The sequence below is a fragment of the Scyliorhinus canicula genome, chromosome 3 (genome assembly GCF_902713615.1).
Source record: "Scyliorhinus canicula chromosome 3, sScyCan1.1, whole genome shotgun sequence".
NCBI lineage: Eukaryota > Metazoa > Chordata > Chondrichthyes > Carcharhiniformes > Scyliorhinidae > Scyliorhinus > Scyliorhinus canicula.
Window position 1 is genome coordinate 156189926 of NC_052148.1, and position 16779 is coordinate 156206704.

General features: G+C 43.1%; 1 protein-coding gene across 16 annotated transcripts in view; it reads left to right on the forward strand.

Annotated features, from left to right (window-relative positions):
- The first annotated feature begins 9432 nt into the window (after positions 1–9432).
- Positions 9433–16779, forward strand: part of lcorl (ligand dependent nuclear receptor corepressor-like) — a 190220-nt gene continuing 182873 nt past the window's right edge. For 5 of the 16 annotated variants that reach the window (XR_005460011.1, XM_038791530.1, XM_038791528.1 and 2 more), the window contains exon 1: positions 9667–9873. Coding sequence is in view for 13 of the 16 variants with exons in the window: in XM_038791530.1 (XP_038647458.1) it covers positions 9777–9873 (97 nt within the window). In the remaining 3 variants the exon portion in view is untranslated. Of the gene's footprint in view, positions 9874–16779 lie in introns of all 16 variants that reach the window. The other 11 variants (XR_005460009.1, XM_038791517.1, XM_038791529.1 and 8 more) reach the window with 7 other exon arrangements.

Sequence of the window (16779 nt, forward strand, 5' to 3'; positions counted from 1 at the left end):
AGTTTCCTGAGGGAGTATAGGCGCTGTTGTGCTTTCTTGGTGATAGCGTCGACGTGAGTGGACCAGGATAGATTTTTGGTGATGTGCACCCCTAGGAATTTGAAACTCCTAACCATCTCCACTTCGGCCCCATTGATGCTGATAGGGGTGTGTACAGTACTTTGTTCCCTGAAGTCAATGACCAGCTCTTTAGTTTTGCCGGCATTGAGGGAGAGATTGTTGTCATTACACCACTCCACTAGGTCCTCTATCTCCCTCCTGTATTCTGACTCGTCGTTATTCGAGATCCGGCCCACTATGGTCCTATCGTCAGCAAACTTGTAGATGGAGTTGGAACCAAGTTTTGCCACGCAGTCGGGTGTGTACAGGGAGTAGAGTAGGGGGCTAAGTACGCAGCCTTGTGGGGCACCGGTATTGAGAACTATTGTGGAGGAGCTGTTGGTGTTCATTCTTACTGATTGATAGATGGCAGACTAGCGGCTTTGGAGGAACTGATGGAGAGGTTCCAGCTGCCCAAAGGGAACAAATTAAGGTACATACAAATTAAAAACTTCCTCCATAAGGAAACAATGACGTATCCATGGATGCTGAGACTGCTAGAGGAACAATTGAATGCGGGTGACTTGGGGAAAGGGAACTGCGGGGGCTAGTACAGACGACTGTTGGATGAGGCGGGCTCCCTCCTGGCCGAGAGGAGAGAAAAATGGGATTAAAATTAGGCATCGAAATAGAGGGGGGTTTTCTGGATCAAAGCACTAAACAGGGCGAACTCCACCTCCACATGCGCAGTGCTGAGCCTGAGGCAGCTAAAGGTGGTGCAGGATGCACCTAACCCAGAACCCGAATGAGCGGGTTCTTCCCGAAGGTGGAGGACAAATGTGAACAGTGCCAGAGAGGCTCGGCCAACCACATCCACATGTGCTGGGCTTGCCCAAGAGGTGTCGGTTTCTGGACAACGTTTTTTGAGGCAATGTTCAAGGTTGTGGAAGGGAGGGTGGAGCCATGCCCAAAAGTGGCAGTCTTCTGGGTCTCAGAGCAGACAGAATTCTTCATGAAGAGGGGGGCTGATGCCCTAGTCTTTGCCTTCCTAATCGCCCGCCCAAGAATCCTATTCGGCTGGCGATCGCAGCACCAGCCAACGCTGCAGACTGGCTGTCCAACCTGTTGGAATTCCTCCAATAGAAGAAAATAAAATTCACCATCGTGGATCGGAAGAGGCCTTCCACAAGACATGGAAACAATTCACCAACTTGTTCCATTGCCAGCAACTAATAGAGCGGGGGGGAGGCAGCACAAGCGAGCCACAAATCGCAAAGAAAAGGGGAGGGGAGGGAGGGGGAAAGGGGCGAAGGGCAAAAACCCACAGGGAACAAAGGATACAGGAGGCATGGTTGATTGCGGAAGACAGGCCTGGGGATAAGGGGAAGAAACAGGGACAGTACCAGCATGCTGGGGGATACACGCCAGAGCCCACATTGGTGACCTAATCAGGGCAGAACGGCCAGATAGGATCTGTACCCATGGTCAGAGGAGAGGAGGGGAGGTGGGCAGTCATGTAAATAGTCACAAGGTTCCTTTTTTGAATATATATATTTTCTCTTTCTGTTGTGGGTGTCTCTGCTCGCCTCTCCGAGGGAGCTCTGTAAATATGAAAGCATTTACCTTTCAATGATTGTCAGACTATGCACCCTAAAAAGATGTAAATCAATTAAAAAAAAACATTTTTTTTTAAAAAGCTTCGAGCAGGAGAAGGAATTGCTGATGGATCACGGCGATTGGCTGAAAGCAAAATTAACCGCCAAAGCGGATGACAATTTTGAACTTCAATTTAATCTGAAAAACATTTAGGAATAGATGCGCAGTACGTTACAGCAAATCCAGACTTTCAAAGCAGATAGGGAAAATTCTAAGAAACAGACTGAGAATCTAACAAATGAATTGAAAGAGTCTAAAGGGCAGTCAATGACCATGGAAGAATGATTCCAAAAGGAACTTTATGTCCAGCTGAAGTTGTATAAGGATTGCACGGATAACTCTGAAACAAAGAAAACTGATCTCACAATAACAGTTGCAGAGCTGAATGAATAGATGAATAATCTTGAAAATGAATTGGAAATAAGAGAGGAAGCACATGTTTGGGTGAAATGGAAATGAAGATTCTATTTTTTGAAATGTCAATTTTCAGGAAGGTCACGGCGGACCCCATGGAAAAAAAGAAAACCAGAGTTGACACAATGAAGGAACGTTGTGAACATTCCCTTCAGAAGGAACAGGACAAACCCAAACAAAGCAGATGGGTTCAACTCAAAGGAGCACAAAAAGCAAATCCGATGGAGTCAAACAAGTGCTGGAAATACTGAATACTATGATTTAAACTCAAACCAACAAAGCTGTCCCAAAGCACATAAGTAGCACATAAAGATAGATTGTACTGTAAACATATTGGGTAAATACTTCAGGGGGGAGGCGTAGTATAAGGGTGTTCAGCCTAGCAAGGGTTAATATGGGACTGGAGAACAGTAATGTCCAGAATATTATGTAGAGAGTCACTTGACAGTAGACAGGAAACCGAACTGTATGGAGAGACTTCTGTCAAAGTTAGCATGGAGATAGCTCTTAGTCTGGGCTATCTATATAGTTATGCATTACCTATAAACACTTAATGTTCATCTTACAAGCCTCTGAATCTACTTGTGAGACCTACTGAATAGAACCCATAGAACATATACCAGCTGGTTCTTTTTGTTCAGTGAAGGCAGTAGATGGGATATTTTGAGTACAAATGTTGGCGATTACATTGTCATTACAATCAGTATGGCTGGATATGTTGATGTAATATATTGTGAAAACCAGAGATAATATATTGATTAATATCATACATACCCAGCAACATTCACACCTGCCAAGTATCATCAGGCCCAATGGTACACAGAGTCTCTCTCCCAACTAACTCCATAATACTCTGTTGCTGGAAGTAAAGTTTCCCCCAAGAGAGCCCACCAACTGTTGTACTGAATGTCCTATATTTTGCATAAGTTTAGCCTATAAAAATAAGAGAAGTGTGGATTAAGACAACCTGATTTGGTATCTGGAAATGCATTAAATTATGCCTGCATTTTGTGCATTATTATCTTTAATGATTAAGGCTTAATTTTACACTTTTGATTTGGCAACTCAAAGTGTATTTATTTATCTGTGTGGGCTCTGTGCTTTTTCATATTTATGCATATAGTTACTTAAATGTTACTTAATCTCTCAAATGCTTTCTTTTCAGAATAGGAAAGTCTGCTTGAATGCTGTTTACCTTGGCAGCATTTATCAAGTCATTAAACTTCTACATGTCCTAGCAGTTTCTCTTGGTACTTGATTCTGAATACAAATACTCTGTGACATATTGGCAAGGTCCATGACCTTGTTGCTTATTAGTGGGCTGTTATAACACAGTTCATCTCTGTATTATGCAATCCACAAAAATTCCATGGGACAGTCCATGAAGTGAACTTTTCTCAGATATGATGGTGCTATTACTTTTGCCTACTCCACAATAGGATTAATAAACTGTACAAATGCATCCCAGTTCATCCCAGCAAGCAGCTTGAGAAGCGTGCAAAGTCCATATTGTCATTGAACCCTGCCTGTGATTCCCATTAATGAAAATGAATTAGACAAACAGATAACATTGTTTTCGCCCGACTTTTTGATTATAAGGAAATAAAAACTACAAAAAAAAATTAATACACACACCACCCCCTCATTGGGGAATCTCATACTCCCTAAGGATTGTGGGATTTCCATTAGTCCCCAGCCAGTGGGAAGCAGGCAGGTTATAACATTGTCCATCCATAATTACCCTTGAGAAGGTGGTGGTGAACTGCCTTCCTGAACTGCTGCAGTCCACGTAGTGTAGATACACCCACAATGCTGTTAGGGAGGGAGTTCTGGAATTTTGACCCAGTGACAGTGAAGGAGCAGTGATATATTTCCAAGTCAGGAAGTTTGTGGCTGGAGGGGAATTTCAGGCGGTGGTGTTCCCATGCATCTGCTGCCTTCATCCTTCTAGGTGGTAGTGGTCAGAGGTTTGGAAGGTGTTGTCTGAAGAGGCGTGGTGAACTCCTGCAATGCATCTTATAGATGGTACATACTACTTCCACTGTATGTCAGTGGTGGAGGGAGTGCATGTTGTGGATGGAATGCCAATCAAGCAGGCTACTTTGGCCTAGATGGTGTCAAGCTTCTTGAGTGTTGTTGGAGCTGCACTCATCCAAGCAAGTGGAGCGTATTCCAACACACCTCTGACTTGAGCCTTATAGATGGTGGACAGGCTTTGGGGAGCCAGGGGATGAGTTAACCGCTGCAGGATTCCTAGCCTCTGACCTACTGTTGCTAATCCAGTTCAGCTTCTGGTCAATGGTAATCCTCAGGGTGTTGGTAGTAGGGCATTCAATAATGGTAATATCGCCGCTGGTAAGATTCTCTCTTTTTGGAGGTGGCCATTGCCTGGCACTTGTGTGGTGTGAACGTTACTTAGCATTTGTCAGCCCAAGTCCGGAGAGGCTGGAGGATCCTGCCCCAGATCTTTCTGCATTTGTACATGGACTGCTTTGGTATGCTGCACATTTTGCAATCATCAGTGGACATCTCCACTTCTGACCTTATTATGCAAGATATTTATATTCATTTTATTATCTGTACTGTCCAGTGAATTTTACTGAAGTATATACCTTCTGATCCCAGAACATAGCAGAGCAATGGAACAAATTGCAAGCCAATGCATCGAGAGCTGATTTGCAGTATACTTTCAAAAGAGAGCTAAACATCTTAAATGGGGTGGAAATCAGATTGAACGAAGGGTAGGTACCAAGTAATTTGTAGCATAATAATTTGATCTCTTGGACTGGGATTGATCAGCTGGAGAAAAGGCAGGATAAGGAGGTCAGGAAGGAATTTTCCATAACTTATTTTTCCCTAATTGGTTTTGGGTTTTTGACCTGGTTTGCAGTGCCCCTCAAGGGATTACATGAGCCTGGGTGGTTAGGAAATGCCTTAACTATGGAACACAAGACATATGACCGCATGAATTGTTAACATTTCAGGTCAATGACTTTTCATCAGAACTGGGAAATGTAGAGATGGAATAGGATTTGACCAAGTTGGACAAAGACAAAAGAAGATCCATGATAGGCTGGAAGACAGGACAGATTTGTGTCTCCCCTTTGTTTTGCTTTCTTTGTATGTTTTGGTTTTTCTTTTATTTTTGCTTTGGAACACACGTTTTCTAAGTATGTCTTTTGTTTCTTTTCTTGCCTCATCACTATTTCTTTTGGCCCTGTAAGACATTTGGTCATTCGTTCTGTCTTCCACACTATCATTGGCCTTTGTTTGATTTTGATTTTATTTATTCTCGCATGTACCGAAGTACAGAGAAAAGTATTTTTCTGTGGCCAAGGGAACGTACACAGTATGTACATAGTAGACATAAAAGAATAATCAACAGAGTACATTGACAAATGGAACATCGACAAACAGCGATTGGTTACAGTGCAGAACAAGGGGCCAAACAAAGCAAATACATGAGCAAGAGCAGCATAGGGCATTGTGAATAGTATTCTTTCAGGGAACAAATCAGTCCAAGGGCGAATCGTTGAGGAGTCTTGTAGCTGTGGGGAAGAAGCTGTTCCTATGTCTGGATGTGCGTGTCTTCAGAATTCTGTACCTTCTGCCTGATGGGATCCTTGTGAAATAGAATATTTATTGCATTTTCTGTTTTAATTTCAGATTTCCAGCATCCACGGTATTCTGCTTTTACATTACAGAGATTTGATGGTCTTTTCTTCTCCGCTATTTTTGTCTGCTTTATTTTTCACTCTGCCACACAATGGGAATCATCTCATTCAAGTTACTACCATGCAAACATAATTAGATGTATTTCTTTAAGATTGAGCTGATACCCTAAGTTTTAATTTTCCCACCAGAATCATTATTATAAGAGGTATAATGTTGGTTTGTAAGTTAACAATCAATCAGATAACTGTTATCATCACCAATCTGCCAGACTCAAGTTCTATGAACAGCTTATACCTGAGAGCAATGATCTCAGAAAATATAGCTACTATATTTGTGGAATCCCAAACTATGTTTTAAATGTGAATTAAAATGTAAGCGTATTCATTGGAAACAATATAAAATGTTAAGATTTTATCTCTTAATATGTCCATCAAATCCTCAACGTTTTCAAAAGGTAGAAATAATTAAAAGATTTGTTTCATGTAACATTGATTTCTGCAATATTGTGACTGTGTTGAATGTCAACACAGATATTTATATATCATTGTTCTCTATTGAAAGCATTCATGGGAAAATGTAACATGCAGGATACCATTGCACATTTTCTCCAGTGTAACAATATGCACAATTCTGACTCTGAAACGGGGTTTCAAATCCAATGGAATTTAACATATTTCTGGAAAATTATACGATAATAACCAGCAACCTTATTCAACATAAATTAAAGGTATCCTCTGACTATTTTAATAATTTAGAAGCCTGAATGTCTTGAGGACAAAAGGACATTTGGTAAACATACTAAGGTGAAAACAAATATGGCATGCAGTATATGGCAATAATATTCATGAACACAGTAATGACTGTTCACAGATATTTCATTGTTCTAAACAATACTCACTGGACAGTAGACCTATTACACCACTCAAATTTACAATGCATTATTTAATATGGATGTGAAGAATCAAGATTAAGAGGGACTACAAACAGTTTCAAACCGCAAACATTTTTTTAACAAATATTTATAAACACTAATGGATTTCCCTTGACATTGCTAATAGACAAAATTTATGTCACTTTTCCTGAACTGCCTCTCTCACCCTTTTTATTTGATTTGTCCTCATTCTTTTTCTCTCTCTCTTTCTCAGTCTCTGTACCACTTGACACATTTTGATTGTCCTTTTGGGTTAGTCATGTAGAGTGCTTGGGCCTACAATTTTCAATACTCTTGGATTGGTTTCCATAATACAAATCTCACCTCCTCTTCAATACTGATTGTAACCTATTGACCCAAGACCACAAACATGACTGTAATGACTGAGTACATTGTTAAGTGCACACAGTTAAGGTCAATTCAACACCTGTGGGGAAAAAGCTCTAGTCTGAAAACTGCAGTCAATATTAGTTTTATTATATCCTTGGACAAAATCAATTTAAGAAATGGAATCAATCGTCTGCTTTTTGTGGAGTATAATATTATATTTTGTGGTATCAGTGAGTAATAGTTAAAATTACTTTTTTACATTTAATTGTTTTCAAGCAAATCATAATTAGTGTTTCATTCAAAAAGCCTAATAAAAGTAAATGGAAGAGACAACTCAAAAAATAAGGAGTGGTAAAGCCAGAACTGCAATTTCAAGTTTGTGAATATTTGGATTTCATTTTCCTTTCTCTTTCAAGTGTTGCGTTTTTCTGTTGAAAAAAGGTCATTTCAAAAATCTTAGCATCTTTGGATTTCTAGTCGTGACCAACTCTGCATTTAGGCAAGCATTTTACTGTATTTTCTGATGATGGTGTTGTTCATCAGCAACTATCAGGAGGAGTCCTCTGCTTGATCTATATTTAAGATCTTAGTTTCCTACTGATTCCTACTTGAGACCTGGAAAAGTTATTTTAAAATTTCCAGCTTCGAACATACACAAAAAAATTAAAAGCAAAACTTAGGTTCTGCTGTGTATTGTCTTCTAATGTTTCTACCTGTTGCAATGGAAAAGCTCAGAAGAGGAACTGAAATGCTTTGTACTCAAATACAAACGGAAATATAAAAATGAAATGTAGATGTAGCTTCAGTATTTGTGGTATTTATTAGAAAAAACTCCCCGGCGGCCATCATTTTTTTCAGGTGCAATTAACTGTTTGGGGGTTGGGGAGGGAAGCAGGGGCGGGGAATAGTCACCAAGAACACTAGCAGATGAACAGGAACCAGTGATAAGTGGAGAGAATGAAGAAATGCAGAGAAGGTTGTGTCTGATAAACTCATTGCACATTCGAGTTTCTATACAGGATCAGTCTTTTGCAGTTCTATCAAAAGTTCATTTTAAATTACAACTCCCATCAATGAGACATAAGACTCAAGTAAGAAATATTCAGTGGAAGCCAACAAATAACTGATATAAATAGGCGTTTTGCCATGCCTGCCCAGTTCCTCTGTGAAACGTTTGCAAACTAAAGAGGAAAAACTGAAAATGAGAGAAATCTGAAATAAAAGCAGGATGTGTTGAAGAGACATAGTGGATCAGCCCGGACCTGCCGAGAAGACTATTTATGAAGTTTTGGGCGCGCTCTATTCTCCAAACATAAACAGCCAGGTTTTCCTTTATCCCTAATTTATCTAATACAGGCTGGAGGCAGACTGATACGAGGGGGAAATCACAGTGAACGAAACAGAACAGTTGTATGGATTCAAGGAATCTGCTTTCTATTGTGAGCATCAGACGCTCGAATTAGTTTTGTTGTTAGGAGTGTGGCAATGTTTTCACAGGTGCTACGTCATTGTGACATGTGAATATGTGCTCGCATTGTTTTTCTTCTCCGGATTTCCTGCCTTTAATTATGTCATTTTGTTTGTTGACTTATTAATGTTTAATCACACGGAAGAAATATAGTGGGTTATTTTTGCTTCTAGTAAGACACGATATTAGATTTGCAATCGTGAGACTGATTACAACTTTATTAGCCTGAAGTAATTCTGTGCCTCTTGTTCACGGAAATAAAATTATTTCATGCTGCTCCGATTATGATCTGGCAGGATTTATTTTCTACCGATAACCACGACACACTGCCTGCCAACAAAACGAAAATAAAATTGTATCACAATGCTGCCTTAGTAACAGTTACTTATTTATTTTTTATGATGGTGCTTCTTGCAATGTTTCCAAGCAAAGCTCCACGGAAAGCTCCAGTGCCTCCCACTCGGTTAAAGAAAACTAGACCAGTCTCTTTATTGCATCTTTCTCCCTACATTCGCCAGTGCAGATTGATTGAGTCACAAAATCCATTTGGTCAAGTTGTTACAGACACTTGACTCCCACACGAAGGGAATTAAAATTGCACGAAGCATTTACTCGGAAAAGGCGGGTTGACTTGTTTAAAGTGAAACGACCTAACCTCGAGTAAAGAGGGTAAGAATAGTTTACAATGAACACTTATCTTTGCCAGAAAAATAAGGTACCATCGTACAACATGTGCACTTTATTTTAAATATCTATAATTCTAAGGGCAACACTCTTTTGTCCATTTCCAGTTGTGGCCTGGAGTGGAGGCTACAGCACCAAGTGTCCAGCCTCCAGCGAGTCGTGGCCGGGAGGAAGGGCTGTGGCCGGGAGTGGGGGCTGTTGCCGGTCGTGGCGGGGTCTGCAGCGCCAAGTGTCCAGCCTCCAGCGAGTCGTGGCCGGGAGGAAGGGCTGTGGCCGGGAGTGGGGGCTGTTGCCGGTCGTGGCGGGGTCTGCAGCGCCAAGTGTCCAGCCTCCAGCTGGGAGTGGGATCTGCAGCACCAAGTGTCCAGCCGGGTGTGGGGGCTGGAGCCAGTTGTGGCCGGGAGTGGGGGTTGTGGCTGGGTCTGCAGCACCAAGTCTCCAGCCGGGAGTGGAGGCTGCAGCACCAAGTGTCCAGCCTCCAGCCGGGAAGCTGATGACATCCGTCAATCAAAGAGACGCAGGCGCCATATGTAAATAGTGCGCGGTGACGTCAGACGCACACACCAGGGCTAGGACAGAATGGCGAGTCAGTGCGGTAGCCCCAGATGTACAGCAGAAAGAAGAGGTTTTCGGCGGGAACTCGATTCGTGGCGGTACAAACTCATACACTGTGTAGGTAAGGACGGCATCTCCGCTTTCAGTAGCCGCCGTTGCGTTCGTGTCGTTATTTGGTGGCACTTGGGTGAGTCGGCGATTAGGAAAAAAGAGCCTATTCTTCGCCGCGACTGGCCCTGAAGTTGCTCCTCTGGAGGTACCTGGCTCCATTTTCTTTGTCTTTGACTCCGAGAGCCCTCTCGCCATTCCGGCGGATGTCCCGCACGCCCCTCCGGGGGGGGGGGGGGGGGAGATTTGACTTGGCCCGAGTAGATTTAAAAAGAAGAAAGGCGCGATGTCTGATCGGGCTGGCGATTTTATTTTATTTATTTGTTGTTGTACTCTTTGGGCGCGAGTGAGCGGCTTTTGCCGCGAGGGAGTTGGTTGAAAAGTGACGGTTGGTGGCGTGGCGGTTCCACGAGGAAGTTTGGATTGTGAGTTGGCTGCCATGGTGATCTTTGTGAGGGAGCAGCGGGAGCCCCACTCTCTCCGGCTCGCTCCTCATTCCCCTCCGCACTTGGTGGGAGTGGCGGCGACGTCGGAGCCTAACGGCCGCGGAGGAACAAAAAGTGGCTCACGTGACTCCCCCAGAGAGTGACCCGGCTCCGACTTCCGCTTCACCACCCGCTGCCCCGGGGGCTCCCTCTAACTCCGCCACCCCGCGCGCGTCTCTCCTCCTCCACCCCACCGTGGTGCAGCTCACTGTTCGTCCCAATCCACACCTTCCGTCAACCTTTTTACAGACTGATTAAACTTTTTCGGGTTTTGTTTTTGTTGCAAACTTTCTCTCACCCACCCCCCCCCCCTTTCGTGTCTTAACCTTAATTTCACCCTTCGTGTAAACTGCTCTTTTCGGTCAGAGATGCGGCACTTCTTCGCAGGATTTTCTATCCGGCAGATCATGTCCACGATCTGCCACAGCCCAAATCTTTGGGGCTCTAGAGCTGCTGCTGGATGTGAAATGGCCATTTCGCTTTGCACTTTTGGCTCTCAAATTTTCTCAGACTGAATCGCGACAATAGCAATCTGTTTCGGTGCGAAGCTTCAGAATCTGGGTTTTTGCTCAATCAGGAGCTTTCCTTAACTTGGCCTATAATCTTTCTAGCGTCTCTTTTTGATTTCTGGCGCAAAATTATTTTTTTGTGCAAGCGAAGTAAGGTGGATGATTCCCTGTACCCGAGGTACCGTTGCCACTTTAATGAGATTTTTGGATGTTATCAGCTGTGTTGGACGTTTGGCAATCGATAAATCGCTATGCTTGAGTCTCCCATTCGAACGAATGCAAAATCTGCAGTTAGCGAAAGGTTTTTGCCTAATAAGGAAGGCGTTTTGCAGAGTAACATACCTCTTAACTTAGCCTTTAGGGTTGCTGAGATATGTGCAAGGCACAGTGCTGGAGTTTAATTGCTAAGATTGTACAACCGCCAGTGTGTGCCTGTTGAGCAGCTGGAACCACATCACTTGTCCACTGAGCTTTAACCAGTGTGTTATTTTGAACTGGGTGGGCAGAATCTAAGATCCCACCGAAACTCGTCAATGGGTAGGGCTGGCTATTCAGACATCAACATCATTGTGCAAAACTGCAGTCTTGTTCTCATTCATGAATCAGATTACCAAGTCTGTAATGGGTGGCAGGGGTGGGAAGACCACCTTGTCAATAAAGGGACATTGTTTGTTTCTCATTATTTCAGTTCAATTTCACTTGTCCTTCTGAATTTCTCTCTGTTGGATAAGACAGTTGGCTAGCAGGGCTTGGAAACTTCTCAAGAATGGCACAATTGAGTATTTTGCATGAACAATTCCTTGATGGCAGGACATTGTTAGGCACCTTCTCACATAGATACTTGCTTGCCAACTTAAACCCCTTAACCTTCTCTCTGATGGTAGGGATGTTAGCCCACTTCAAGTACCTTCTCAAACCTGGCTGCATATTTATGTACCACCAAGATGCCACCTTTGATCTGCTCCACAACTCCTGTTTACCACAAGACCATTTGGATCCTGGTTGATCGTCCCCTTTTCTAGTACAATGCAAAACTTTAAATCTGTTGAATGGAAGTCTAAATGCCTAATACATAAGTTTGTTGATTGTCTGGTGATGTATAATATTTTCTATAACAAAAACTGCTTGGATCTTTCAGGTGAATAGAAATTTCTCTAAAATTGCCTTTGCCGTTATTTGGTCTTTCTACCACAATTTGATTAAGTTTCACACTAATTGAGAGAATCTGATGATTCCGATCTATGTAAAATTGTATTTCCGTACATCGCTTACTCTTCTTCTGATCTTTTATCTGTATAATCCTCTATCCCTGCTCTTTACTCGTACTTTCTACTCCTGGATCCACTGATTCCTTACTGTGCATACCATTATAGTTATGTATCCACAGTAACCAGTTTCTGTCCCCTGCTTGTCAAGATCACCAATCTGCTCCAATCTTCAAATTTAAAAAAATACAATTCATTCGGTTTTTCTTTTAGTCTTTCCAATATGTTGCATGGTGTTGTCTCACTGCTATGCTTCCACTATTTCCTCTTTGGCATTCTCCAATCTGTTTCAGTGCTGACAGCACTGAGGCAGTCCACCAAGGATTCTGCATGATTTTGACCAGGGTTTGTTGTCTTTCCCGAATTTGATTGACTTTATTGCTTCTTTCTACACCATGAACATCCCATCCTCCTTCAATGTTTCTAGCAACCTGATGCATTTCTTTTTTGTTTGCACTCTTATCTGTTGAATTGCAGTTATGTTTTCTCCCAACAGTGCCTGTCCATGCTGATGCAGTGCTAGATTCCATCCTCAGTTTGATATCGGGGACCATCGTGTCACTTTACACATATTCCCTGATGTCCAGCATTACTCCCTCTGTCTGTCAAATCAGTACTGTTATTATTGAAGCCAACATTTACATACTGTATAGTGCCTCTCCTATAAAACAAGGTGTCATCAAATAAAATTTGATACTGAGTCCCAAGGATGTTAGAACAGATAACACAAACTTGATCAAACAGGTTTTAAAGGAATGGCTTAAGATGGAAAAAAGATATGGAGAGGTTCATGGAGGCAATTGCAGAGCTTAGGCCATGGTTGCTAATGATGGTGCAATTGAACCGAGATGTTCTAGAAGCAAGAATCAGGAGAATACAGGGTTCTGGGCCTGGAGGAGATTAGAAGTAGGGGTTCGGTGAGGCTATGGAGAGATTTGAATTCATAGCTGAGAATGTTAAAGTTGAGGCATTATATAACCAGGAGCTGAGGGTAAATCAACATCTGACATGTGGGAGGCTTTCAAATGTCAGTTGAAAGGAATTCAGGACCGGCGTGTTCCTGTGAGGAAGAAGGATAAATATGGCAAATTTCAGGAAACTTGGATAACAAAATATATTGTAGGCCTCGTCAGAAAGAAAAATGAGTCATTTATCAGGGCTAGAAGGCTGGGAACAGACAAAGCCTGTGTGCAATATAAGGAAAGTAGGAAAGAACTTAAGCATGGAGTCAGGAGAGCTAAAAGTGGTCACAAAAAGTCATTGGCAAATAGGGTTAAGGAAAATCCCACACGTACATAAAAAGCAAGAGGGTAGTCAGGGAATGGGTTGACCCACTGAAGGATAGGGGAGGGAATCTGTGTGGAGCCAGAGGAAATGGGCGAGATACTAAATGAATACTTTGCATCGGTATTCAGCAAAGAGAAGGAATTGGTGGATGTTGAGTCTGAAGACGGGTGTGTAGATAGCTTGTCACATTGAGATCCAAAAAGATGAGTTGTTGGGTATCTTGAAAAATATTAAGGTGGATAAGTCCCCAGGGCCTAATGGGATCTACCCCAGAATACTGAAGGAGGCAAGAGAGGAAATTGCTGAGGCCAGAAATCTGTGGATCCTCACTGTCTTCAGGTGATGTCCCGGAAGACTGGAGAATAGCCAATGTTGTTCCTTTGTTTAAGAAGGGTAGCAAGGAACTACAGGCCGGTGAGCCTTACGTCAGTGGTAGGGAAATTACTGGAGAGAATTCTTCGAGACAGGATCTACTCCCATTTGGAAGCAAGTGGACGTATTAGTGAGAAGCAGCACTGTTTTGTGAAGGGGAGGTCGTATCTCACTAACTTGATAGAGTTTTTCGAGGAGGTCGCAAAGATGATTGATGCAGGTCAGGCAGTGGATGTTGTCTTCAGTAAGGCCTTTGACTAGGTCCCTCATGGCAGACTGGTACAAAATTTGAAGTCACACGGGATCAGAGGTGAGCTGGCAAGGTGGATACAGAACTGGCTAGGTCATAGAAGGTAGGTAGTAGCAATGGAAGGGTGCTTTTCTGATTGGAGGGCTGTGACTAGTGGTGCTCTGCAGGGATCCGTGCTGTTCGTAAATGATTTGGAGGAAAATGTAACTGGTCTGATTGGTAATTTTGCGGACGACACAAAGGTTGGTGGAATTGCGGTTAGCGATGAGGACTAGCAGAGGATACAGCAGGATTTAGATTGTTTGGAGACTTGGGTGGAGAGATGGCAGATGGAGTTTAATCCGAACAAATATGAGGTAATGCATTTTGGAAGGTCTAATACAGGTAGGGAATATACAGTGAATGGTAGAACCCTCAAGAGTATTGACAGTCAAGAGATCTCGGTGTACAGGTCCACAGGTCACTGAAAGGGGCAACACAGGTGGAGAAGGTAGTCTAGTAGGCATACTTGTGATGTGGAGATGCCGGTGTTGGACTGGGGTCAGCACAGTAAGAAGTCTTACAACACCAGGTTAAAGTCCAACAGGTTTGTTTTAAACACGAGCTTTCGGAGCACTCCAAAAGCTCGTGTTTGAAACAAACCTGTTGGACTTTAACCTGGTGTTGTAAGACTTCGTAAAGTAGGCATACGGCATGCTTGCCTTCATTGGCCGGGGCATTGGGTATACAAATTGGCAAGAGATGTTGCAGCTGTATAGAACTTTAGTTAGCCCACACTTGGAGTATAGTGTTCAATTCTAGTCACTGCACTACCAGAAGGATGTGGCGGCTCTAGAGAGGGTGCAGAAGAGATTTACCAGGATGTTGCCTGGTTTGGAGGGCATTAGCTATGATAGGTTGAATAAACTCGGTTTGTTCTCACTGGAACGACGGAAGTTGAGGGGTGACCTGATGATAGACGTCTACAAAATTATGAGGAGCATAGACAGAGTGGATAGTCAAGAGACTTTTTCCCTGGGTAGAGGGGTCAATTACTAGGGGGATAGGTTTAAGGGGCAAGGTTTAGAGAAGATGTACAAGGCAAGTTTTTTACACAGAGGGTAGTGGGCGCCTGGAACTCTCTGCCGGAGGAAGTGGTGGAAGCAGGGACGATAGTGACCCTTAAGGGGCATCTTGACAAATACATGAATAGGATGGGAATGGAGGGATATGGACCTCGGACGTGTGGAAGATTTTAGTTTAGACGGGCAGCATGGTCGGAGCAGGCTTGGAGGGCCAAAGGGCCCTATTCCTGTGCTGTACATTTCTTTGTCAATGAGGACAAAGGTAAATGGGACTTAATTTCGACAAATTCAAAGCCATCCTGTTTTCCTGGTATTAGAATTCATGCCTTTCCTTTGCACTGTTCCATCCTCTTGGTGGTGAAACCACGTTCGTATGTGTCATAGAACAGTACAGCACAGAACAGGCCCTTCGGCCCTCGATGTTGTGCCGAGCAGTGATCACCCTACTCAAACCCACGTATCCACCCTATACCCGTAACCCAACAACTCTTCTCCCCCCCCCCCCAAAACCTTACTATTAGGACACTACGGGCAATTTAGCATGGCCAATCCACCTAACCCGCACATCTTTGGACTGTGGGAGGAAACCGGAGCACCCGGAGGAAACCCACGCACACACGGGGAGGACGTGCAGACTCCACACAGACAGTGACCCAGCCGGGAATCGAACCTGGGACCCTGGAGTTGTGAAGCATTTATGCTAAACTCCATGCTACCGTGCTGCCCAATTATCACCAAGTTCAACTTCCCAATGCTCTTCTGCCACCGCTGTCCACAAATATCCAGCTACGTCCTCTCCTCCAGGACATAAACATAAAGCTTTGCATTGGTGCTTTCAGAATCCTGTGTTATTATTAACCTTAATCGTAAGACACATCCACTGACCATTGACTGCTTTTCTTATTGTTATTTCTTTGTTCCATTAATCGTTACACTTTTAGTGAATGTTGGTCCTTTAAAAGATGAGATTGGAGAATTAATAATGGGAAATAAGACAATGGGAGTGACTTTTGTTTTTGTCTTCACAGTTGAAGATGATAAAAGCATCTCGGGAATAGTCGAAAAGCAGGGACGAAAGGGAGGGAGGAACTTAGAACAGTTGCTGCCACTAGAGGAAAAAGTACTAGGATAACTAATGGGTAAAGACTGACAAATTTCCTGGACCCTGGTGGTCTACATCCTCTGATCTTAAAATAAATGGCTGCAGAGATGGGGAATACATTGGCTGTGATCTTCCAGAGTTCCCTGGATTCTGGAAAGGTCTCAGTGGATTGAAAAACAAAAAATGGAATGCCTCTGTTCTAGAAAGGAGGGAGACGGGAAGCAGAAACCAAAGGCCAGTTAACTCAACATCTATTATTGTAAAAATGCTAGAATCCTTTCTGAAGGAAGTAGTAACAGGACATTAAGAAAACAAGATTTAAGAACCATACAGCATAGGAATAGGTTCTTTAGCCCTCCAAGCCTGTACCGGTCATGATACCAACCTTTGCCAAAAACCCTCAGCACTTCCTTGTGCCATATCCCTCCATACCCATCCTATCCATATGTTTTGTCAAGATGCCTTTTGAACGACGTTAATGTATCTGCTTCAATAACCTCCCCAGGCAACGTGTTCCAGGCACTCACGACCTTCTGCGTAAAAAGCCTGCCTTGCACGTCTCCTCTAAACTTTGCCCCACGGACT